Raw genomic sequence first — 27,206 nt, 5'->3', positions numbered from 1 at the left:
TAAGGGCTATTAAGGTGGAAAAATTCTTTTTATCATGATTTTTTCATTCTTAGATTACGAGCTCGAAATTTAGCTATCCCACTATAACTCTTCGTGTGAAATTGAAATGTTTAACGTCATAAATTTAAGTAGTTTAAGTTTCTATTTTAGAGTTAGATTAGTAACAAAGAAACTCTGTTTAAATGCTTTAGTTGATTTATTTGGTGCAAATTAAACTAGTTGATCCTTAATATTGGACACTGATTGACTAAAAGTAAAAAAGAATTTCTTTCTGAAAGATTCGTGTGCTTTGATGTTAGCTTGACAATTGAAGTGATGGGTCGAAACTGAAACTGACTCCCAGTGAACCGTGCTTTGGTGCATCTAATGCAAATTGTTATTTTAATTACGATTTTCTATGGGGAGATTCAGAATATTAAGATAATTTTTTACTTTAAAATTCTAAAAGAAGTTAAAAAGATTTTAGACACACACAAAAAACTAAACATGCAAAAGAAATTATGTACTCAACAAGAATGACGGGTGCGGAGGTCACCTAGTTTTCATCACATTTTTGTGAAATATATACGATGAAGTTTAAATTTGAATATTCCTTTAAATATTAAGATGTTGTATTAAATTTTGATATTAAATATTTAAAAATTTAAGATTTAATAAAATAAAATAATTTTAAAAACTATTGATGATGATAATGATCGTAAATGATAGCGCTTATGAGCTAGTAATGGTGATCTCTAATTATGGTGATTGGGGAAGTCGGTATATTGTGATTTAAGATGGTTCTTTTGAGTAGTAGTATAGTTGATGGTGGAAAACGATAACGACGATGACGTTAACTGTAAAAGTAGAAAGAATAGTGACCAAATGTGATCTTTCAAATTCCTTTAGGTCATTCAGAAACAATCTTACTATCCTACAAATATAACGTAAGGTCTACGTACATTCTATCCCTTCCATATCCACCTGTGAGACTATACCGATATGTTGTTGTTGTTATCGGTTTTAATAATTCAAACATGAATAATTAAGATTAAATCACTATTAAATGTAAATAAATAAGAACAAAAAAATTTCTGAAAAATCTAGAAGCAAAGGCTAATAGCTGGAGAAGTAAATGGCTCGATGTTCCACGGAGCCATTTGCCCAATAAATATTCTTCTCTGAATTTCTTCAGGGATTTGACCATTAAGGGACCACTTTGACCTTCCCCTTTTCTGCACTGGCCAAATTTTTTATCTTTTTGGTCTATCTTTTCAATTTTTGTTTTATATTAAGTCAATTACATGGAAATTGAGGCCCACTATTTCTCCGTTAAACACCAATTCTCTCTAATTTGAGATTGCAAAATATTTAGGTACATTCACATGATGTATTCAGGTGGTAAAAAAGGAAATAAAATGAGAGCTTGGTGCACTAAGCTTCCGTTATGTGCGGGGTTTAGGGACCGGGATCTACTGTATCTTTGTCTTTCCCTGAATTTGTTCAAGAGCTTGTTTACACGGCTCGAACCCGTGACTTCCTGATCAGATGACAATAACTTTACTAGTTACGCCAAAGCTTCACTTCAAAGATGGTAAAAAGAAGTTACACGATATGTTTATTTTAAGGAGTATTACAATCCAAGTATAAATAGATAAGTACAAACAAGTATATTTTATTCTGGCCGAAGAATCATGAAAAATCAAAATATTTATTGTTTTGAATTTTTTTTGACCAATAAATATATATTTCATTTAAACTATAAGATATTTAAATGCAAAATTATTACGTGTTTCTTGCTTTTAAGTTTTTCGATACTACTTTTATTTATTTTTTTCTTTTAAAATTAAAAAAGGAATCTTGTGATTTTCGGGTGCAATGAATTAATGGGTTTTTCTTATATATAGGTACAATGAATGGATTTTATTTTCCATGTACATGTATATCTACATATTCAAGAGAGATATACAAAGAGTCTCAAATCCTATCACGAACCTTATCGGTATTCAAATACGATACATGCAATATGCATTCAGATTCAAAATACAGTTTACCAACAAGTGGTTTAAGAAGGTCATATTTTCAAAATTTTAATATCTTTTTTCAAATCAGATTCCTAATTATATTATTATAAAGTAAATCAAATTTATAATTTAAAAAATCTTTGTAACGTCAATAGCATACCTATATAACGAGTAGCATAAATAACTGCCAAATATTATGATGGAATGGTAAATTTGCTTTTATTATGAGTCAAAGGTCTCGAATTCGACTTCTGAAACACTTTACTCTTTAAAGCGGAGTTTTTCTGCACGAATCCGGATTAGCCGGCCTTTAAAACAGATAACGGACATCACACGGAAAACCAAAAATTTGCAAAACAAAGATAACAAAAGAATTTTTTTTTTATTTGCTTAGCCTACTAAAATAAACTTTGCATACTAACAAATAAAATTAAGTTACTTATAAGGAGAAGTAATGGCATTGGGAGATGTAAGAATTGGGTTCACATAACATACACTGCTACTGTTTGGCTGACAAAGGATCACGAGATCACCACATGGGGATTCTTGATTCTTCTTCCCATCAACCCTTCCTTTAACCCTATTCACTTACCCCCACCTGCTCTTCTTTGTCTCTTTTCTCTCCATATTTTTATAGGTTAGTAATTAAATAAGTTATTAGGAATATGACACAATAAAAAATCAAGAAAAGAAAAAAGAATATATTAAAATACAAGTAGGTTTATCTGTATTTATTATTTTCAACTCGAATTACGTAAATTGTTTGCAATAAATTTTTGATATGTGGAACTAAATTGCAACCACTAACAAAATATAAAGAAATAGATATTTTATTGATGAATGTTGCAGGTACAAGATCTGTTTAATCCTTGATTCTTCTCTCTTTAAAATTTATCTGCAATTTGAGGGTCGTTAGTAGCGTATTTCTCGAACGTAGGATAACCTCCTCGTGATGCATTTGATCTCCAAGAACGTCGAACAATTTGATAAAGACAGTATTTGATGGCTTGATCTCTTTGTGAATACATCTCAGAAATTTGATGTCTACATATACTATTAAAACGTGCGGACTAAATTAGGGCACACTCACATAGAAAGAAAATAGGAAAGAAGGAAACTTTATAAGCAAATTTTAACAAAGTTCAGTTAAGTCTACGCTCTCGAAATAATATCAAAAAGAGTTTTCCACTATGTAAAAGAAAATAAAACGATACATCTAAATCCCAATTACAATGCTCTTTTGGTAGCCCCAAGCTACAATAGAAAACTCGAATTTACGTTGCTGCGCAAATAGTTTTTCTATAAATAAAATATATTATAAAAAGAAAAACTGTTTCGAATAATACAAAAACTCATGACTCATTGGCAATTAGTTATAGCCATCAAACTCATTTTGGAATATCTTCGTGAGTCATTATTTAGCAACTGGCAATATATAGGGTCCCCATTTGATGTCAATTATGTTAACACTATCTGATCCTATAACTCACTACAGATTGCTGTCTCTTTTCCTAAGACGTTGTGTTTGATATTTAATTATTTAGAACCATTTAATATGTTTTCTTTGGTTGGTACAGGCTATCTGAATTTGGATTTGGTTGTTTCTCAAAATTCATATATATTGTTCTCTTAAAACTTGAATGGATTTCTAAAATAATTAGAACTTACATAATTAGTATAGTACATTATAGCCAAAAGTATTTCGACAAAAAAAATGTTTGAAAAGCCATAATAATAATTTTAAAAAAATGATTTTCTTCTTAAATGTTAATAGACTTATATAAATTGAGATAAAGAGATCAATATTACTCGAGTTAGGTTTTATCCGAAACAATTAAACTGTACAACTATGTTTGATACATGCAATTTACAATAATAACTTTCTCGTTGTTGTACTTGGATTTGTCCAACTTTATGCACCTATCCTACATAAGTGAATAAGACTGTTAGGGGTCGTTTGGTAGCTGGTTAGGATTATCCAGATATTAGTAATATATGGATTAGTTATAAAGGAATCTATGTATTATTTTATACATGTATTGATATGCGGGGTTTAGTTATTCATTCATTAGCTATTTCACCTTTGTCCTGCATAAAATAATACATAGATTCCCTCATAACATATATACATAGATTAGTTATGCGATTTTCTAAATTTCAAACCAAACACGAAACTAATTTTATACAGGAATAACTCACCACATAACTAGCTACCAAACCCAGTATTACATATGCAGGATTGCAATACATAAATACCTAACCAGCTACCGAACGATCCCTTACCATTTTTAAAAATTCTTCCAAAGCTTACCAAAAGGTTGCGGAACCTACTGAACGTAGACAATGCCCTTATAGAATTTAACCTAACTTTAATAAAACAAAAGAGCCAATGTTCAATTATAGTAATCTAAGAGACTAACTTAACTATTTTTTCCCAACAATCACTCGACTGTGTCAAACCCCTACAAATTAATCCTAATTTCAATATCCCTTTTATTAATCTTAGCTTAATAATGAAAGTTGATTTGACCTCTGTCCTTTTCGTTAAAATAGCAAACATAAACACGAATAAAAATCACTTCGAAATTATGCCAAAATGTTGATTCATGATGCTTTTATTGCTATCATGTTATCTTCATGCATACGTTTGTGTCTTGTCAACTTCTCAATGAGCTTATTTATGTATAAAATGAGATGTGACTTTTGAGAAATTACTTTGGTATAAAAGATTTATGGGAAAAGGGCAAGATAAAACTTACCAAAACTGGAAAGTTCTATTTTAATAGAGCACATGCAACTCTCAACTCTCACTCATGCTTTATGCATTGTATTCATTAAAGACTTGTGATCAATGTATTGAAATCCCTCCAAGAGGAATGGACTATGATGGGGGGCCAAATTTTGCAATAAATAAAGTTTGCTCTCTTGGCTCAACATTTAGTTCTTCTCTTCATACAGTACTCGTTCTTATTTAAAAGTGATATTTTTTATATTTCTTTCTTGTGTTCGATACCCGCCTTTATATTTATGTCACTCACTTCAGTTATACTCTTGTCATTAATAAATCGTCTCGTATTTTATCTTGATTCTACTAGATTTCTACTCTAAATTATAATAAAAGGTCATTTTTTTCAAACCATAGTCAAAACGAAGAGGGTATATTTGAATGTCTTTTTTGAAATATAAATACTTGTACACGTGTATTCCATCCTATTTATTCTACAAATCCATCAAAGTCAAAAGAATAATACGAGACGATCAATTAACGATGATGGTATGAATAACCCCAATTAATATTGTAACACATGGTAAATTAAGATATTTTGTATGCCAAATAGGTAAATTTGGACTCTTTCTTTTATGAAATTCATGACAAGTGAAATATGTTGCAGTAGTCAAGTATACTTATCACCAACTCATAAATTGGAAGTTCAAACTAGGCAAAGCTAAATGAAAACGCCATTAATCCTCATGGTGAAAAAGAGTAGTACTACACTATACAGTATTTCAACAAAGCTCATAACAAACTATAATCTTATTTTTCTTTTTTGTAAATTTTAGCGAGCATATAATTTACAAAATATATTTTTTCACTAAATTTGTCACACTGAGTATATATTATCGAAGATTAAAAATGAATACGATTAAGTGGGTGAATTTTTTAAATTTATAAATGTCAAAGAACTTCAAGATCCCAAAAATCCACGAGACACTTTCTACTGTTGCTAGACGCGTTTGTTCACATGGGCAATGTCTTGTGGGCTCCATATATGTTCAGGTGAAAAGCACTGTCTTTATGTAACCCTCAGTCTCAATTTATGTGATATATTTTTCTTTTTAATCTGTTTAAAAAAATAATATAATTCGATATTTAGAAATGTTTTAACTTAAAATTTCTTCTTTACTTTTAATGAAATGATTTACAACTACACACATATTGATGACTTATTTTAGATCATAAATTTCATAAAACTTCATTTTTTCTTAAATTCTATTCTAGTTAAATAGTATATTACATAAATTAAAACCGAGGAATGTATCAAGGAGATAAGTATGATGTTTGTGTAACATCCTTAATAAATGAGTTGGTGGGCTATTATTTAGCCCTGGCCCATTAGAGTTGCTTTTTGTTGGACAAAAAGAGTTGGATGTGAGTCACCAAATTGGTTGGATCCAAACTCATAATTTTGATTCTCTATTACTCCATCTTTGACTAGGACTGTTCGCGAACATTATGCACGAGTTGGCTTGAGATTCGACCTTCTTGTAATACTCTTTGACTGTGTACTGGCTTCCAATTGATCTATGGCTTTTGGAATTTTTTGTTTTCCACTCAGTTAGATATTTTTATTTTGTCCACTTAAATTTAGATTCACATCGAAAAGTTTCATATTGGGTGATAAAATGTTCCCTAACAAAGACGATTTTATATCCATAGCTCGAATTTGAAACCTCTAGCACTAGTTTCCGATGTAATTATTAGGCATCCCACAATTATTAGTCTGACTAATCTATATTGTGCCGAGTAAGTTTACCAAGTGGTGTAAAGCACTTCCTATCGAAATATTTTCATTTTGAGAGCTTGAAAGAAACTTTAACTAGAGTGGAAGAATTTCATCCATTTCAAAACATGCTTTGGTGATTGTTTTATAAATTTATCTAATAGTAGAGACTTGCCGTGACAAAAAAAAGTTCTCTTTAACTTGCGCCTAATCAACTTCTTTGGTTAACCCATAGTCTAGTCTATATCCACAATATTATTTAAGGCGCAATCACCTTTTTAAAAGTTTTGTTTCTGTAATTAGTTAAGGATTTTGAATTTTATAGTGTGAAAATTGAGTTAAATTAAGTGGATGCTGTTAAAAAATTTGAGAATATTAGTAGGAATGAAGATTGATAGTTAAAAACTACTTTCACTCTCGAATACATATGTTTGAAGTTTCAAACAAAAAAATCAAAAAGTTTGGTCTTGACAAGTTAAACTTTAGGTGAGAATGTCGGAATGGAAAAAACACTGAAAGTTTGTTGTCAAACTTCTGCAACTTCGATCACGGTATGCCTAAAGCTGACCCTGAAAAGGCTAAACTTGTAAATATTTATATGTTACGGCTACAATTTAAATGAGTCGCCTGTACGTAAAATTGGTCCGGAAATAGCTAAACTTGCAAATATTTACATACTAGGGCTATAATTAAAATGATGGTTCCAAAACGAGCTATCTGTGCACTTGTAAGCCCATATTGCTGTTTAGCTTAGACAAGAAGCGAATAGATACCAAATTTGAAACCCAAAAATTCCGATTGATTATTATGCCGTCACACGGCACTAAATCCTAGCGAACTATTTATCCGGCCAAATTGAACTGTAAGTTCCCTAATTTTGTATTAAATGACCCTCCAACAGATAATCGCTGTATTATTTCAGAATCGCCCATATGCATATAGAGGGTCATATACCCCTTTTAACTAATTAACGCCTTTTTTGCATGATATTGTAATGGTATAATTCGAATTGTTAAATTGATTGCAATTTTAACTTGCAGCAAAAACTTTTGCTTCTGATATTGTACTAATCTGCGTTTTTTAGTACGATACAGTTGATTTCTCTATTAAAAATGGCCTAACACATATATACAACCGCTTAAACTTGCCAGTAAATTCTAATTAGACACTGGAACTAAGACTTTGCTCCGATTGCGAGTACTTGAACACATGATAAAGTGTTCCTGTTAGATATTTTCGGTTCAAATTTTTAAGAAAAAGAAGCTTTTAGCACGTGTTCTCCTTTATGTAGATACATCAACCTCAGTTGGAACGGGCCTGAGGTTTTACGGCTTATTGAGGCAAATGCATATAATTAAAGGAGGTGACACACTTTAAGTGTTTAATTTATCTACGTGATGGACACTTGATAACACTCGTAAAAGGTTTTTCAAAATTTGGACCGAAAGTATCTAATAGGAACACTTTATCATGTGTTCAGGTGCTCAATTGGAATAAGCCTTAGTTTGAGTGTCTGAATGGAATTTGCTGGCTAGTTTAAGGGGTTGTCTATGTATTACGCATAAAAAAACAATTTTTTTTTAACATATCAATGTTATCTTTAGATCAGAATGCATATAGCCGAACTGAACCAGTTGGGATTGTGGCGTAGTAGTTATTTTTGTGTATTTATCAATTTTATCGTTAGAGAGTAAATAAATATTGAGTGTATAATTCGCGGAAGTGAGTTTATTAGGAGATTGAAAAAGGAAAAGTTTTTTTTAGTAGGACATTTTGTGCAAGTCGCTTGATGCTCTGGATAGCTCAAATTTCCACTCCGATTTTTTTTTTTTTTGGAACCCGCAGCCGCTACCCTTCGTGTGTGTGTGCACAGGATAATCCCAGGTCGTATGCAATAGCTTGCAAACCACGCAGGAGAGGTCAACATAATTCAGAATTATGTTTTAACTTTTTAACAAAGTAAGGCCTATGGAATGCTTGGTGAATTTTAGCCGGCAAACTCTTCCAGATTTTCCATATATCAGAAGAGAATGAAATTTCAATATACCGTTAGCTGCTAGTAGTAATAAATTCTAATTATTTTGATTAAGATATTCATCTTTTAAACATTTTCGAGTTGCGAACTGCCATTCTCTTCACTCATATGGCTAGCAGTGGAAGTGGGGGATATATTATGTGATGTCTGGGTTACAATGGGTCCATGTTATTGTGGAAAAAAGCTTGTTATCTAGGCGGAGAAGGGTACAGGGGCGGGCTCTATACTCTGCGAGTTTCGAACCGTGCACAATGGTCTCTTGGGGATTTATCGATTATCAGAAAAGCGGTCCATTTTATTGTATGGACCTTGTGCGCGTTGATAGGTCATCTGTGGTCATTTGCTATGGGTGTGAGTTTCTTTGATTTATCTGATTGAGATTGGTGACTGTTCTATGCAACAAACCTCACTGTGTATCCTCTCCTGATACGATAGTAGGAGGTCAGAAACGGTGATCTAAGTTGAAAAATTCAAACAACAAAAGCAAAAAGAAAGTCCCGTTACTGAACTTTCAATTTTTAATTAATAAAGGGAAAACAAATGCTGAAAGACTAATTATTGCTCAAAATATTAGGTTAGTTCTTATAGGCTTTGCAAGAGAAATATGGACCAGTAAAACGGTATTCTCAAACCTAAATGTTACATAAAGTGTAATGTAATTGGTTCTCTTTTGCTCTTCCATTCTTCATTATGCTGGTCTAGTTTCTGTTAATGATTTTAAAGCCGGTTCAGTTTCAGAACATTTGCCTGTTTAGTGAAAATTACGTCTTTGATGAAGATAAATTCTCCCATAATGCAGTTAATGAGAAAAGAACTATGAAACGCTCCCAGTTGTTTCTTTAACTATTTCCTTCTGACAATATTCCCATTTATTTCCTTCTTTCTTTTGTTGTGTGTGGTTTAAGTAGTTAGTGGCTTAAATAACGTGAATAACGTTCTCTGCTCATTACTTGATGTTCTTTTCCAGCCAGGTTGCTGAAAAGTTGTATAACATGGGTGATGCAATTGATTTAACTGGAGATGGAGGTGTTATGAAAAAAATTGTTCGACGGTCCAAACCTGATGCTATTGCTCCCTCAGAGGGTCTTCCTCTTGTTGATGGTATGGGTCACATAGCTAGCTTTTGGCATATAACATAAAACACTTACATTCTTTCTGTTTGGTGTTGTCAGTCTCTCTGGCATTCACTTTTCTTATTTTCTTTTTGGCATGTCTGTTATAATGGGCTACTGATATAGTTATTAGGATGACACTTGAATGCATAATGAACCTTTACTGTGTAACTATAGCTCTCATGCCATTACATCCTTGACCCATACTGTTTGAGACTGTAAATACATATCGTGTTTTCCTTCATCGATATGCTTAATAATCACCTCTCGAACATTGTTGTAAAGAAAAAAAAGATGTTTATTCTGTTACTTCGTGGGTGTACAGATGTCAATGCTTTGCAAGAGGAGAGTGTTGTAGTTACTGCATTTTTGCAAAGGCAAGGATACTCCTTATAATATCAAAAGAAGAAAGCGAACACATTGCTTAGCTTATTGGAGTAAATAGAGAAAGTGTAGCTATTCAAAATCTTAAAAGTTGATCTATAAAGTATTCTTGAAGACATGGGCGGAGCTAGGGTACTGAAACCCTTTGTCGAAAACTTACACTGCATATACAAGTTTAAAGTTATTTTTAATGTATATATAGTATATGTTGAATCCCGTTGTCCTTGTATGTCTATATCTGTATATTTGAATGCCCTTAGCAAAAATCCTAGATTCGCCATTGCTTGAAGAATGCAGTTTATGGCAAAGAAGAAAGGTTGAGCGGGAGCTTTGAGATAGTTGATAAGAGGTGTAAGGATTGGAGATTTTGAAACTGTAATTCCTCTGAAGTCAGTGTTAGTTTGTTTAATCAGTTACTGCTATAAGTTAGGCCTCAATTGAGAGTTCCAGCTACTCTACATCCATTGTCATGAAGTCCTGCGGATAACTCAAATACTACAATATCCTTCCATCGCTCATTCAAGAGTGTGATAACTAGTAGATTTTGACAAGAGTAGCTGTCAAGATAAATGTTATTTTTGACAAATAACCTCATAATTTAAGGTCCTTTTTTAACTTAAGAAGTCCCCAAAGTGTATTCTTCCACTTTTGATCTGGAAAATTACATGTTTATATACATAAGCTTCTAGATTTTCTTTACGCCGCAATGGTTGTGACTGAAATTAATAGACAGCAATCAACATTTTGGATTAAAAAGATCAGGTATTTGTTTCTGGATTGACTTGTGCACTGCTGTCTACTAGTGTAGCCCCAGCATCCGGCATAAGAGCTCAAGAATATGGAAAACTTTTTTTTGTTTTAGAATCATTACTACCATGTGAATTAATCCTCTCCTAGCAAACATATAAAAGAAAAAAAACAGGGATGAGGTTCAGTTTAAGCTTAGTACTCTGTTTTGTGATTCCCATACTGATAATCGCCAATTTATCTGTACCATCTGTCTTATTTCAGCAATCTCTCAATCTTCATTATCACATTTTCAGTTCCTTTCTAGTGCATATTTCTTTTTAGCGGTATTGGGAAGAACTACATGTTGGTTGAGATTCGATGTATTAATCTTTTCCTTTTGTTTTTCGGTAACAAAACAGTTCATTATGAAGGCACTCTTGCTGATACTGGTGAAGTATTTGATACTACCCGTGAAGACAATACAATCTTCTCCTTTGAGATAGGCACTGGTTCTGTTATTAAGGCTTGGGATGTTGCCCTGAGGACCATGAAGGTCGATGTGCTCTTTAACTTGTGGTGGTTGTACATTGAGTTTGAATTAGTGTTCAATTTTTTTCTTTTTGATCTTCCAGGTTGGGGAACTAGCTGTAATTACCTGCAAGCCAGAATATGCCTATGGAAGTGCTGGATCCCCACCGGATATTCCCCCCGAGTAAGTTAAGTCTGGAAATTTTTAAACATGTTGCAAGTGTGTCTTGTCACACAATGTTTGATAGTACCGTCAGGCGTGGATAGAGGCTATACACTATGGGCTCAAATGAACCTAGTGTTTTTGACACAGAACATAGATATATATGTGAAAACCACTAAATTGAATATGCATTAAACTCCAATCCATAATTTTTGAAGTATGATAAGTTTTGTTCTAAGAACTTTAAAGGTTAAATCCATCAAGTTTAAATCTTGGATTTTCCTTCATTACGAGGGTATAACTGAAGAAGAGAATTCAAGCTCCGTCTCCTGATCCCAACATTCATGTATACTCTATTCAAAACTGGGGAGAGAAAACTATAATGTTTCTATATTAGGAAAATGATATGGGTCCACTTTGAATCATGCTAAACAACGTCCCCTCTTCTGAATGGCTAGCGCTCTAACCAGTCTAGGATAGTGGATTGACTTCAGCCTCACCTGGGCATCATTTTGGCATTTCCATCTCATCAAGTCATTAAAACCAACTTCCTTGTCCCTCCGGCACTCCCAACAGTTAAAAGCAACATGACGTTGATTGGTAGCTACATAATCAATGTTATGGGCTGGTAGGGGGGAGTTATTCTTTTGAAGTGGTAATCTAATTGTTGTTTTTGAAACATCTTAATGCAGGGCAACCCTTGTTTTCGAAGTGGAGCTGGTGGCTTGTAGACCACGTAAAGGTTCTAGCATCAGCAGTGTTTCAGACGAAAGGGCTAGGCTGGAGTAAGTGATCTCTCTCTCTCTCTCTCTCTCTCTATTAGCTTCAAAATCATGCTTTTATTTTCTGTAAGAGCCTACATGAACATCATTAAAAAACAAGTGATTAAGATTTCGGCAATACATCTAAACAGGGAGCTAAAGAAGCAACGAGAAATAGCAGCTGCAGCCAAGGAGGAAGAAAAAAAGAAGAGAGAAGAAGCTAAGGCCGCAGCAGCTGCTCGTATCCAAGCCAAACTTGAAGCAAAGAAAGGAAAAGGAAAGGGCAAAGCAAAGTAAAATCGGCATGTATTATACTCCGTAATATACTACTACTAGTAGCATATACTGGTAGACAAACTAGGAATACCTGATGGTGTTAAATATGCTAATTCGTATGCTTTGTCATTTGCTTGATATTTCTGTGCTTTCGAATTGTTAAAAGTTTTGACATTTTGCCATACTTTATGCTGGAAGTGTAGCTCATAAATCTTTTTAAGCGTTTGTACAGAGCACATTTTAAGCAAATTACTGATATTTTAAAGGCTCTTAAATCATCAGATGTTTTAAATACTGCAATGTTTCTAATTGTGCAATCTAATGCTCGTGGATATAGTCTCAGCATGGTGGTCCGATTATAAAACATTGGTAAGAAATAATGTATGAGCCACATAATAACACTGCTCGTGAAGAACAAAGATGAGAGGGATTTTCATCTCCTTTCTTTGGTTCATTTATTCAAACATTTCTCAAAGTGCTATAGTGACAAAATATTGTGCCTGTGAAAAGTGTGTGATTCTTAATTACATAAATTCTATTTTTAATACAGTCAAGTCAAAATGTTTGACATTGACATCGATAATTAGATATCTCATCCTTCATACACCGGATCCTACATATCTTTTTGGAGTTGAGATCTTTACCCCACTAAATACAAGCTAGACAAACTCTGTAATATCCTTGGAGACCTTTATGGACCCAAATAAATACAAGCTCGACAAACTATTCAATTCAATGAATTAAGGACTCAGGATCAATTTTATATATATATATATATATATATTTTACTTTGCTTTCCCCTTTCCTTTTTCTTTCTTTGCTTCAAGTTTGGCTTGAATACGAGCAGCATTGATAGTATGTATATTGCTCGCTTCATAATTGGGATATTTTAAATGTTGCTAAACATGTGATTTGTGAATATTAGTCTAAGCATGGTGGTTCAGTTGTATATATTACGGCTATTCATAGGCTAACATTGATCGGGAGAAGTTTGTGCGCTTCATTTGGATAATTTTTCTATTTATAAAAAGTTAACCTAAAAATAGAACTGCTCCTGAAAAACAAAGATGAGACTTGAGATGCATTTTCATCCCCTTTTTCTATTTATAAAAAGTTAACCGGTTCTTTCTTTGATTCATTTATTCAAACATGTTCAAAATACTTAAAGTCATTGAATATTGTGTCTGTCAAAACCCTACTTATTTTTTGAAGTTCCTATTTTATCCTTTACCAACTAGCTTGTAATTAAGGGTTAAGGGTATTTTAGTAAATTGATATGTTATTAAACAATATCATACCGTCCAACCAAACAATAAAAATGTTATTAACCGCAACAAACAGAACAGTCTATCCAAACATTGTATTCATTAATACAATACAATATAATATAATACCGTACTCTACAATACGATACCGTACATTATGAAACCATGGGTAACGACCATCCAATCAAATGGGGTTCTTGTCAAGAATCTCTACTTGTCTCGCAACCTTTTAATGCGTATCCTCATGCACAAGTCTCAGGAGGATCACTGTAATGTTAACTCTCTCCTTTCTTAAATTCTTACATTTGTTTATAGGATTTATCCAATTTTTTAATATTGAACTGTTAAAATTGTGGGTTCAGATAAATATAATTAGTCAAGAGTTTAGTAGGTTTTTATATATGTATACACATGCACACACCCTGTAGTGAAAGTTATAGAAGCAATAGTCAAAAGGCTACATTCGCCCCTGAACCTATTATAGCGGTTAATTAGTTACCATTTTTATCAAGGTATCTGTTGATATTTGCCATAGAAATTTACCCATTAGTAGGCTGATTGTATGAAACTGGGGAGTTGGTTTTCAAAGCCTGATCGTTTATGAATTTTGATCATATACTGGTTGAATTGACAAGAGAAAAATCAATTACAAGTAGTACTGTTTTACTAAATAATGAACTTTTTAGTTAGTTCATTTATTATAGTGTATAATCCACCATAATCATATAAACACATCTGTTTTACCCTGTAATTAAATATTTATTTTTTAGTGTATATATATATATATAATAAATTACCTTTTGTACCTCTAATTCGAGTTTCTTTTTACTAAGTATTCATATCGATTATTGTTGTAAATTACACACACATTCAAAGATTGAAGAAAGAGAAGAACATTACTGATATTTCCGATTGCTTATTTATCCTGTTATACAAATATATGTAATTCTTGGTAATCACTAACTATATTCGTTTATATGTCAGGAAAATCCATTAAAGTCAATTAAAAGAACCAAGTTGACTATACTATTCTATCTGGTGTCTTCATGATAAAATTGCATTTGAGGATGTTAGTTAGATTACTACTTACTTGCTTTTAGAATTGTTCTAGGTTGTGGTATTATTCTAGGTTGATATATATATATATATATATATATAATCAACACACACTCTCTTTGCTTAAAATAAGATTCGTTCAGCTGTCATCATTCTTCAGTGTGCATATTTAATGTATCTCTTTAATTTAATTGTAGTTCATTGATTGACAATCATGTGGGAAATCATCAAAATATTTATAGGTGGAGTTAAAGAATTATTTATATAAATTTGTTATGTATATATGATATGATTATTATCATATGTTTATCAACTATTAAGTTCCTCTCTTTATATATTGTTAACGTTGGTTTGGCTATGGATCAAATAGGTTTGGCTATTAAGGTTTTTACTTTTAAGTATCTTACATTCATATATTGCAGGTATGTAAGATTGCTATTTACATTAATCGAGATAGAATCATAGTGAAAGACACTTTATTTTTCTATTTTGTCATGTCTCCTTCCATGCACTTGGGATGTTATGTTGTTGTTTGTTATGTCTCCCTACAATGTTTCTTTAACTTTTAAAATTTGTAATAATTTTATTATTTGGTGATTATATTTAGATTTTGTTGTTCTGGAAACTCATAAAAAAAGAGAAAAAGTACAATTTGACCTAATTTAAAAGGCAGCATGCTGGTGCATCTCAATTCGAGAAGATTTTCTCTCTATGTTGGTCATTTTTTTTGCTTAAATTTAAACATGGTGATGTTGATCCTTTATCTTGAAATCACCGTTGTTGCAGCACGGGGTTTCCAAAAATAGAAAGAGAAATCATTGATCATCATGAATCGTTTTTTCTTGGAAATAGTTTTTATTCTTCCTTTTTATCATTTATATGTAATGTATTATAAGACACAAAAAATTAAAAAATTGATCCAAATCAAAGCCTGTTTTCACATAGTAATGACAAAAGTGAAAGAGATGCATTTGCAAATTATACTACTTTAATATTGAAATGAAAGTGATCTTGGATAATATTTTGACTTATTTCTTTTTTCAAACTTTTTCTTTAATTTTTTAGTTTTGTTGGTTTGGTTGAAGATGGAGAAAAATATTACTATTTCATTATGTTGAATCTTGTAGAAGAAAGTTTAAAAAAAAAAAAATTGTTGAAGAAACAAAAATGAAAACAACTGTTCTGTGATTTTTGAAGGTTTGAGTTGAATTAACAACTGAAAATTGGTTGAATTGATATTAGTCAAAATAGAACATTGGAGCCTATAAAAATGTTCTTTTTTGATCTTTAATTTATTTGAATCACTTCATTCAAATATAAACGTATTGGTGAAAACACTTCAAATATTGGAGTAGAAAAAAAATCTAAGTATACAGATTAAAGATTTTAAAAAGGTAAATTTTGCCTAAGACAATAGAACAATTTTATCTTAGCGATTTTTTTCCGTCATGAATTTTTAAATAATGCCATATGTTTACAAAATAAATTAAATAATACAATATATCATAGAAAATTAAATTAATCAAAATATTTTAGTCATTAATAAAATTAGGTTAAAAGTATTGTTATAATAAATCAAAATAGCAATTAGATGATAATAATAAAGAAGTTAGCATTTGAAAACACAATCAATCTTTTTTTTTTTTTTTTTTTTTTGCCTGGGGACATGGTCAATCTCAATAGTAGTGGAATTCTTTCACAAAAGCATATAAATTTACTGCAACTTTTATTATGGTTATAGTCATTTTTATTTATATATTGTTTATCTCTCAAGTTAACTATTATAAATTTCTATTAAATATGATAACATTTTCTCCACTTTATAATACCATTTAATTTTATAATAACAAAATGAATCTTAAAATATTCAATGATTGAAGTTATAATTACGTTTTAATCCAAACAATTGTGGAAATCATATAAACACATTTGTTTTACCCTGTCATCATAGTGCATAACATCGTAATAAATTACCTTTTGTACCTCTAATTCGAGTTTCTTTTTACTAAGTATTCATATCGATTATTGTTGTAAATTTGCAGCCATTCAAAGATTGAACATACTGATATTCCCTTATCCTGTTATACTGTAATTCTTGGTAACTATATTCTTGTCAGAAAAATCCTAATTAAAAGAACCAAGTTGACTATACTATTCTATCTGGTGTTTAGCATTGCATTTGTGGGATGTTAGTTAGTTACTACTTACTTGCTTTTAGAATTTGGCTTGGGATTCTGATATATATATATATATATATACACACACACTCTCCGCTTTCGTTCAGCTGTCATCATTCTTAGTTGTAATGTTTAATTTAGTTCATGTGTACCAATATTTATAGGTGGAGTTCAACCAATTATTTATAAAATTTTGTCATGATATCATAGTCTTACATAATTTACATATTGTTCTTGGCCACAAAGTGTCTTGAGGCGTTTCAACGATACTTTTATGTAAGATCGCTATTTACATTAATCAAGAAATTGCAGGTATGCCTGGGATGATTGCTTATGTTGGATTTTATGAAGTTTGTCAACCTAAGAAAGGTGAACGAGTATTTGTACCTGCAGCAGCTGGTGCACCAGGTCAGCTAATTTGCTAAATTGGTGAGTTGTTACGCTGTTGGCAGCACGGGGAGTAAACTGAAAGTGAAATTACAACTTTGATCATTATGAATCGTTTTTTCTTGGACACCAAGTCATGTTATTCTTCTTCCTCCTCTTTATTCTTTTGTAATGTATTATAAGACACATTTAAAATTAAAAACAGACGAGCTATGTGTTGTAGAAATCAAAGATCTGTTAATTTGTGATTGAATTAAGTATGGATAATATTGTTGAGCTTGTATTATCTGTTCCTAATGATTTAGATGGGTTTGGTTGAAGAAAAACGAAGAACACCATTGTTGAATCTTGTTGAATTTAAAAAAAAAAAATTGTTGAGGAAAAGAAAATTGTTCTGTGATTTTTGAAGGTTTGAGTTGAATCTAACAACTGAAAATTATTGAGATTGATATTACTACATTGGAGTATAAAATTTGAAATTGATTTGAATCAGTTTTAAAGTAAAACGTATTGGTGAATCTACACTTCAAATTATGACGAACTACATGATTCGTAAAAAGGTAAATTTTGCCCATCAATTTTATCTTAGCGATCCGTCAAAATTTTACTGCCATTGGCAGGATTTTGCTCTCAAGTTCTGATTGTGAAAATATTTAGTAGTACTGAAAAATGGGAAATGTTGTGCCACGAATAGCAATTAGATGATATGCTTAAAAAGGCTTGAAAACACAATCAGTCAGTTTTATGACATGGTCAAACTCAATAGTAGTGGAAAGTGCACAGATACTCGATTTTGGTGTCATTATTTAATTATGTTCCAAGTTCATAAATTTTGTATCTTTACCCATTTTAAAATAAAATTCAAGTACTCAGCGTGTAAAATTTCACATGATTGAAGTTTTAACTGTTTTAATCCAAACAATTGTGGAAATAAATATCATTCTGTCATGCAATTAGAGTAAGCTTTTCCTATTTTTCATTGAACCAAAAGTGGGTGGTCCAAAAATCATTGAGATGCCAAAGATAGCCACTTATTCCTCGAAATGTTCATTAAAAAGAGACAAATCCCTTGACTTAAGGGCCCTTAAATTCCATTTAATAGCAAAACCAAGCTGTAAGCATCCAAAGAGAAGTATTTTGTTGTCATCACATGGCACGATCTCAATCTTTTGACGTGATTTGTCATTCCCTAAAATCTGGATGCTTAATTATATTCCTTAACAAAAAAATTTAATAGAAAAACATCCAAAATTTCATCCAAAGAAATGTATTTTGTTATCATCGATAAAAATCGATGGAAAAAATTTTTACGAGAGAGAATCGTAGATTAAACATGAAAAAATATAACGGTTATAATCTAAAATAAACCGATGGAGTCCTTTTAGTTTTTTTTATTTTTTTATTCCTAAAAATCTGGTTCAATGTAAGTATTGAATTATAATTAATCTCAAGGAACATGCCGGGTTGATGACTCTAAATTCTTACATTTCATTCTTTAATTTTTTAAAAAAAATAAAAAGACGCGAGAGAAACTTGAAGAAAAAATAAGTTAAAGAATTTGAGGATAAAAGAAGCGAGGTATTAAAAGGTTTGAGGATTAAAATTAAAAGATACTGCTTGTATAAAAAAATATCAGTTTTTATAACCAAATGAAATATTACTATATCACATCAATCAAATGCTGAATTCATGGGTCCCAATCTGATAAAAGGACTTTTTTATATCCTCGAAAGTTCGTTCCTTAAATTTAAGGAGAAGATATAAATAAGAAAATGAAGAAGAAAAAAGGAACTGAAGAATCGTTTTTTAATTTTAAAGTTAAGTGTTACATTCGCGACGCCTACTTGCTGAAAACAAAAATAGAATCATTGAACATGAACTATGAGATTTTTACAATCTAACTAGTCAACCAACTACTTTCTAAATCCACATTCTAGTTCATAGCGAATAAACCCTCATTTTGAAGCTAAGACTTATACTAAAAGGATTTAAAATATAAAGAAGTAAACACATAAAAATATCAAGAACAATCAGCATCTTCATATACTTGTAAAATACTTTGGACCTTAACTATAACACAAACATTCGAGGAAGATGAACCACCACCCCCCCTAGCTCCATCTCTAGCCTCACTCAAGTTAAGTTAAAATCGAGGCTATACCACAAGTCATGTTATTTCATTTAAATTGGTAGCAATTCAATATTGAAGAACTAGATCCTATTAAACCTATTCACAACTTACTGGTATAGCCTATATTAATCCCTTTACCACCATTCTGCCATGTTTTGTGCCAAATCAACACTTTGTAAAGGTTTTACAGTCAATTGACTAATCTCCCACTAGTGCACACATTAATGTGCTAAATACCGAAATCTACACTTGTTTGGGACTAAAGCGTAGTAGTAATAGTTATTTCGACTCTCCTTGTCAACTAGTATTTTGTAAGACTAAGATTGCTGCCTCAGTTTCTCATAAGGTAACCCACAAATGAGTGGGACTCAAAAGCCCTGGATAATGGATGCAAACTCAAGCTACTGCAACATGACATTATCAAACATTAGCTCAAGAGTTGAGACAATTTTGCAACCTTAAAACTTCAAGAAAACCTAGAAAATCAAACGTGAGACACCCAGAATAGCTCAATGGTAGCACATGTTTTACCACCAGAATGTTATGCAATTGATAGTTGTGTATACAGGGAAACAGTTGTTGCACCCTTCCGTTCTCTTCCATATCAAGAAAAGAAATCATAGGAAGCGCCAATGCAGTAAACATCCAACAACGGCTTTTGAGTTTGAGGAGAAATATAATCAAATGCTCAACGACGTCCCACCTTGAGCTGATTCTTTTTTCTCGATTTTGGTCATCTGTGTCTGTTAGTAGCCTCAAATGTGCCCCAGAAGAACCAATAGCTGAAGATGCATCTCCACTATATTGATCGTTTATAATTAAACAAAATGTCCACATCCAACTATATACATCACACCTACCATGTCATCAATCTTTAGAAAATGAACAAACCTGAGCGTGCATTAGGACAAATGCAGACCACATATAATTGAGCTAAGCAGGCAGCAGCTAGCAGGTCCCTCACAATATGGAAATTCAGTTGCAAAAACTTTCCAGTCAAGTCTGATTAGGAAGTCCCACATTACCTGTCATCAAAAACTATTATACAACCACCATGCTCAATGGAATCACTTTAAAAATTCTGGTATCAATCAGATACTCTTCACTTAAAACAAGAACCATTTCTTCTTCTTAGCAGACAAGGAATGCACCAAAAACTAGTCACTACCCCACCAGACTATTAGGTCCCATCCTAATAAAAATGCTGCAAGTGCTCTCCAACTAACTTCTCTCTTTTCCTAATCTTTTTAATGATAATCAGTAATCACCACTACTAACATTCTTAATCAAGAAGATTTGGCCCTAACACCTGTCTTCTTCTCAGAACTTCTCCTCATTAAAAACATGTCACTCTTAAAAAAGCATTCATTTCACTCTTTCTTATCTGCAGGTGTATTATTAGATTATCACACCGACAATTTACAATCCCACTCAACCTAGATGACCCCATATGCTATACAGGTCTAATTTATCAATTAAAAGAACTTCCTAAGTTTTTCTCAACCTATAACTTTTAACTAGCCAACTAGTGGTCCAAAACATTCATTAGGCTGTTGTCAAATAGCCATGTATTCTTCCGGGTGTTTCATTCAGAAAAGACAGATCCATTTGATGGCCAAATGCAAAGCTGTAGAGTCCAAAAAACACTCAGTTCTTGTTATCACATGGCACAGTGCACACCGTTAACAAACCTAAGCAAAGAGCCAAACTCATTGGTTCACCATACAAGCAAACATTACACGCCCGGATTAAGACAAGAAAATCAATTAATGACCAGACAATCTGCCAGATAAGCACACTATAATAATAGATAGGTATGCACCTACCCAAATATTGAAGTAATCTTAGCATGCTGCAAAATACAATGTCTAGGCCACCGCTCTGTGTCCAGAGTGACACTAGGCCACCGCCCTGCGACATAGGCTACCCACCCTGCGACACTAGGCCGCACCCAACTCATAAGCCAGCGACCCTCGGCCGACACCCAACGACAATGTTAACGGAAAGCCAAATACATAGTGACAAAGGCCAACACTATCATAAGCTGAAGAATAGTATGGTAAAGATCCCCTTGTCGGTCTGAGTTTATAACTAACCAAAGGATCAGCAGCTCATGGTCCACATTTAACCATACATGAGACCTACCATTTCCACCATAAGGAAATGAAAAAAGGAGAACAAGGACTATTCACCCATATTATAAAATTATACATGGGACAACTTGAGACCATAGAGTTGAGCTAAGCAGCACCAGGTCTCCACTATGGGAAATAAGTAGCAATTTCGCAAAGTTTTCATAGTCAAGTCTGATTAGGATGTCCCACCCTGTCATTACAAATTAGTATAAAACTCAGTTTTCCCCACCATCCCTAATGGGATCACTTTTAAATTCATCAAATACTCTTCACTTAAAGCAAAAAATATTTTTCTCCGTAGCAGGCAAGGAAGTTGCACCAAACAATAACCACTGCCCTACCAGACTACTGTTGGTCCCATCCTAATAAAATTTTTCAACTTGCAACCTGCCTCTAATAGTATAATCAAGTACACTCTTAAACCAAGAAATACTTCTTCTCCTTAGCAGGCAGGGTAACAGCACTAAACAACTATTATAGGTCACATCCTACTAAAATGCTGCTAGGGCTCTCTCAACTTGCCTCTTTTCTCTTTTTCAAAGTATTCTTGATAATCAATTCCACTTATAATTCATATCAAGGAGGATTGAGCTACAATCTATCCTCTGTCCTGAAGAAGTTTCCTCATTGAGTACAAGTCTACAAAGTCTTAGCCAAGAATGTTGGAGCTACACTAACATGCATTTCACCACTGGAATGCCTTTTTATCAGCAGATGCATTATTAGGTTCACCCATCAAAAAGTTATTAGGTTCCCACTTTTCACAAGATTACCCCTTTAGGCCATAGGCTCTTTTTGTTGTGTGTGTGTGATAAGGCAAGGTATAGGCCATAGGCTTATCTTATCAATTAAAATCACTTCCTTTTAGCTTATCGTTAACCTGTAACTTCCAATAAGCAAATTAACATATCCATCAGCCGGTTATTTATGTTAACCATCAGTAGTTATGCAATAGCTTAACATGGCCTGCTATATTGACCTCACTTCACCTTTCCAAGCTGCAACCGGTGTTTACAAGAGTTTATCACCCATGAGTCATGACCACTTTAAGAGCTTCCCTCTCGAACAGCAACACAAGAACATCAACATTCAACATTTATCACATTCAGCATATGTACATGTCCATCCTCCCACAAAACAACTAATAATAGTAGCTTTCAAACATAGAAATGACATCAAAATGCAGAGAACAAATAGAATTCTGCTATAACAAACAATTTGCTCTTCATAGCTTTGGTGATCAATTTGATTACATGATCAAAAGCAAGTCTTTAACTAACAAGCCATCACTGGAAAGCCATTTTTATCAGCAGATGCATTATTAGGTTCACCCATCAAAAAGTTATTAGGTTCCCACTTTTACCAAGATTACCCCTTTAGGCCATAAGTTCTTTTTTTTGTGTGTGATAAGGCAAGGTATAGGCCATAGGCTTATCTTATTAACATCACTTCCTTAGCTTATTGTTAACCTGTAACTTCTCCATCAGTCGGTTATTTATGTTACCATCAGTAGTATGCAATAGTTTAACATGGCCAATTATTTTGACTCAACTTCAACTCATGTTTACAAAGGTTTATACCCCAGGAATCAACACCACTTTAAAAACTTCCCTCTCAAACCGAAACACAGAGGATATCAACGTTCAACATTTACCATATTATGCGTATGTACATGTCCATCCTCCGCATAGAACAACTAACAATAGTAGCTTTCATACTTCAACTAATGACATCAAATTGTAGAGAACAAATAGAATTCTGCAATAAGGAAACAATCTGCTATTTATAAGCTTCGATGACCAATTTGATTACATGATCAAAAGCAAGTCTTTAACTAACAAGCCAAGACTAAAAACAGGGTCCCTGTTTTGGGACATACCTGAATTTCCAACCAAAAAAAAAAAAAAAAAAGATACAACAAATTGAGAATTCATGTAAGCTTCATAAGTTTCAATAGACACTAAATCTTAATAGGGAAAAGATAAAAGAATAAAATGAAGAATTACACTGCAAGCACTTATGAAGGAAACAAATTCTTCAACTCAAGAGCCAATTCTTACACAAATATTCCAATGTCATCCCTCCTTGCTATAGCATCTTCAACTCAATTGCATAAATATAACCTTAATAAACATCAAAAATTAAATCTTTTTTGCATTCCATTGAAGATCCACAGCATTCACTTCCATCTATTTACAACGACGATAATAAACAACTTCTCCTTACCATCTTCTAACTCCATTATTACCTTCAAAACCCCATCCTCTACGCCTTCTTGCTGTCGCAAGAAACACAGACGACATCGAATTACTACTACTTCTACTTCCATTATTTATTATCCTTGAATCCGAACTAGTAGTACTCGACCCTGACGAACCACCAACAACACCACCCCCAAAACAAGAAAACAAGTTCCCAAAAAACCTCCTAATCGCACCATTTTGTCGCGATACATCACCTCTAGAACCCCATAAAATCCTCCTTTGAACCCCATTAACCCCATTACTATTACCATTACCAAAACCACCATCCATTTCAGTAAACACAACGGGTAACGCCCTTTCACCACTACCTCTTCTACCTAACCTACCAACAGCAAATCCACCACCCGGTAATCTCCATATCGTTAATCCAACCGCTTCTTCTTCCTCATTATTCGCTACATTCGCGTTATCTACATTCGGGCTTTCAGTGGGCAATTCGTGCCTACAAACAGGACACGAATTACGCAACCAAAGCCACGGGGTTATACAATCCGAATGATAAAGATGCTTACAAGGCATTTCGCGTGCTTCATTACCTAAACAAAACTCTTCTCTACAAACTGCACAACAAGTATCACTTACAATATGTGAATTAACAATCTCAATTGTAGGTAAATTCTCAATAGCACTTTTCGAAGCTGGTGGATTAACATTATTATTATTATTTTCCAATCTTGAACCAATCATACCATTAGCTTCAATTTGTGATAACTGTTCCAACAACCTATCAAAACCCGACCCGAGTAGAAAATCCGACATGCTACTCGGTAAAGGCCTCAAACCCGACCCGGCTCCATCATCATAATACAGCTCGAAACCCGACCCGGATCCCGCTTCTGACCCGGTTCCTCCGCCACCGCTGCCGCCACGTAGGACGATGACTGGATTAAACGGTGATGACCTGTCACCGCCACCATTATTACCGTTAGTAGTTCTGCGGGTTCTGGGTTGACCCGGACTTGACCCGGAAACACGACCCGACCCGATTTCTTCGATGAAGCCGGAATTGCAATCGGGGCAAGTGATTGAATCTTGGTTTAGTAATCTGTAAGATCTATTGCATCTATAACACCAATATGTTGAAGACATTTGAAATTTTTAATTTTTTTTTTTTTTTTTTTTTCACAGATCTGAAAATTGAAACAAATTAAACCCAAAAAATTGGAAGCTTAGAACAAAACCCACAAAAAAAAAAATATGGGATTTGAGTTAATATTTGTTGAGCAAAATTTGGAAATTTGAGAGAATAATTTTTTAGAGAGAGAAAGTGGGGAAATGGAGAGAGAGAGAGAGAGAGAGAGATGGGGGTTTGAAAGAAATGTGGGATTGGGGATAATTATAACGAGGAGGGATATAGAGGGAATTAAATTAGGGGTGGAGGATAAAATTGGAAAAAAGTAAAATATTGTGTAAGTGATGACTAGGAGTATGGCGTGTCATTGAAGCTGGGTGGTTTAATTGACACGTGTCAGTACAGAAATGGTGAGTGTGAATTTAATCAAAGTGAGGTCGTCATGAAGAGGGAGTGTTAACATATTCACACCTAACCAATATTTACGGAGTGTTACAAACTATCTTTGACATGCTCGTGAAAGAGGGAGATTTGGTCTTAGAGCAGCAGCAAAAAACATACCCAATATAATCCGAGCAGGAGGAGTATGGGAAGGATCGAGTGTACGGAGACCTTACTCTTATCTTGTGATAGATATCGAGGTTGTTTAGATGACACCCGATTCAAGGATATAAAAAACAACAGTAAATAAATAATAAGATAATAAGAAATGGGGTGAAAGAAACAACCACATAGTACTATAGGAAATGAAAGAAACAAACAGATAGTACTAGAGAATGAAAGAAACAATAGATAATAATATGATATTTAGGTAAAGTTGATTTTTTTTGGTTATAAGATTGTTTAGTGACTTGATAGATACTTAGACAAAGTTAAGACTTTTTTTAATTACAAATTGCTTACTGATTTTATGTGATACTTGAATAAAATTGAGTGGTGTACAAAAATAATTTAATAGAGTAACTTTTATAATAATTGGCGTTTGGACAGTATTTAAAACTATTTATTGAGAGTTTGTGCAAGATCTAAATGTATCATTTTCTGAGAGTTTGTGCAAGACAATAACCTTCAGTGTTTTGACAATTTAGATGAGTATTTGACACTGTTCAATTATTATATTGTCCAATCGTAACTTAAACTAACATGAATTTTGTTGAAACGATTCTCTGCCTCGCTCTCCATGACTATATCATGTAAGGCATAAATGTTTTCACTTCAGAAAAGCTAACTCTGTATTATTATTTTTTTAGAAGTGTAGCGCATTAAACATTTTTCCTTTTATCTAAAAAATAAAGTAGTACGAATTTATGGATTTAAGTGAGAATAGAAATAGAAGATCTTTTTTAGAATTATCCTATTCTAGAGTAGTCAATTTTAGATGGCGCTTTCATTTTTTTTCCCATGACTTTATTTTATGTCACTAGATTGGAATACTACAAGATATGAACGATTTTAATGTTTTTAATTAACCACGAATTCAACTAGATTAAACTTTTTTATGATATCGATTGAGTTTTACAGAATTAGTAAAAATACAATGTATTTTAAAAAGTTCTGAATATATATATAGAATTTGAGTTGAAATTAATGAGTGCGACTGTTATTTATATACATCTAACAACCTTTACTCCATCGTTATCTTAATGAGGAAGTTTTGAATTTTTGGATGATGCACGAAAAAGTTTGAAAGCAACTTTTTGCAATTAAGGTAGTTTGGTTTAGAGGTAATAAAGCTGAAATTAGTGATGCTGAAATTGTTTGTGTGGTGATTAATATATTTGGCTAAGTATTTAAAATTAATTTATCTTGAAAAGTAATTTTTATTATAAGTGTTTTTTTTTTCTAAAAAATACTTTTGGAGTGCACCTTTATCAATATTAGGCACCACGTTTTATATGGCCAAATTTTTAAAAAGTGTTTCTTGTGAAAAGTTGATTTTTTTGAGCTTTTGAAAAACAACTCATGTCATCATTCACTACAATTGTTTTTAGCTAAAAATTTGGTCAAACACCTCAATTCTATAAAATCGGCAGTTTTTTACTTCCCAACAAAATTAAGCAAATAGGCTGTAATACTGAAAGTATTGTTATGCAGTGACTATTAACAGGGGACTGTCATACATGAACTAATAACTCTAAAAAGACTTCCTTTTTAAAAAAAAAAAAATAATAATAATAATTAATCTCTATATTGTTAATACACATATTTTTATTCCAGATTATATTT

General features: G+C 32.7%; 2 protein-coding genes across 3 annotated transcripts; one reads left to right on the top strand and one right to left on the bottom strand.

Moving 5' to 3' along the window:
- Nucleotides 1–7,234: 7,234 nt before the first annotated feature.
- On the top strand, nucleotides 7,235–12,771 carry LOC132060151 (peptidyl-prolyl cis-trans isomerase FKBP20-1). Of its 2 annotated transcripts, none has more exons than XM_059453048.1 (6): nucleotides 7,235–7,367; nucleotides 9,512–9,641; nucleotides 11,185–11,318; nucleotides 11,398–11,477; nucleotides 12,149–12,241; nucleotides 12,370–12,771. In XM_059453048.1, the coding sequence occupies exons 2-6, from the start codon at nucleotides 9,533–9,535 to the stop codon at nucleotides 12,512–12,514; spliced, it is 561 nt and encodes a 186-aa protein (XP_059309031.1). In that variant the 5' UTR covers nucleotides 7,235–7,367; nucleotides 9,512–9,532; the 3' UTR covers nucleotides 12,515–12,771. The 2 variants fall into 2 exon arrangements, with proteins under 2 accessions (XP_059309031.1, XP_059309032.1); XM_059453049.1 differs by having other exon boundaries at nucleotides 9,508–9,641.
- A 10,637-nt stretch (nucleotides 12,772–23,408) lies between these two features.
- LOC132060150 (E3 ubiquitin-protein ligase RDUF2-like) lies at nucleotides 23,409–25,126 on the bottom strand. The gene has a single exon (XM_059453047.1). The coding sequence runs from the start codon at nucleotides 24,995–24,997 to the stop codon at nucleotides 23,867–23,869; it is 1,131 nt and encodes a 376-aa protein (XP_059309030.1). The 5' UTR covers nucleotides 24,998–25,126; the 3' UTR covers nucleotides 23,409–23,866.
- Between the last annotated feature and the right edge of the window lie 2,080 nt (nucleotides 25,127–27,206).

Source organism: Lycium ferocissimum, chromosome 6, assembly GCF_029784015.1.
Source record: "Lycium ferocissimum isolate CSIRO_LF1 chromosome 6, AGI_CSIRO_Lferr_CH_V1, whole genome shotgun sequence".
Taxonomy (NCBI): domain Eukaryota; kingdom Viridiplantae; phylum Streptophyta; class Magnoliopsida; order Solanales; family Solanaceae; genus Lycium; species Lycium ferocissimum.
This window is presented reverse-complemented; position numbering and strand designations above follow the sequence as displayed.

Excerpts from the sequence above, each read along its gene's own strand:
- LOC132060151 (XM_059453048.1), top strand. The coding sequence starts at position 9,533 with ATGGGTGATGCAATTGATTTAACTGGAGATGGAGGTGTTATGAAAAAA. Across the intron at positions 9,642-11,184 it reads GGGTCTTCCTCTTGTTGATG|TTCATTATGAAGGCACTCTT; the intron begins GTATGGGTCACA and ends GTAACAAAACAG. Across the intron at positions 12,242-12,369 it reads GACGAAAGGGCTAGGCTGGA|GGAGCTAAAGAAGCAACGAG; the intron begins GTAAGTGATCTC and ends ACATCTAAACAG.
- LOC132060150 (XM_059453047.1), bottom strand. The coding sequence starts at position 24,997 with ATGTCTTCAACATATTGGTGTTATAGATGCAATAGATCTTACAGATTA.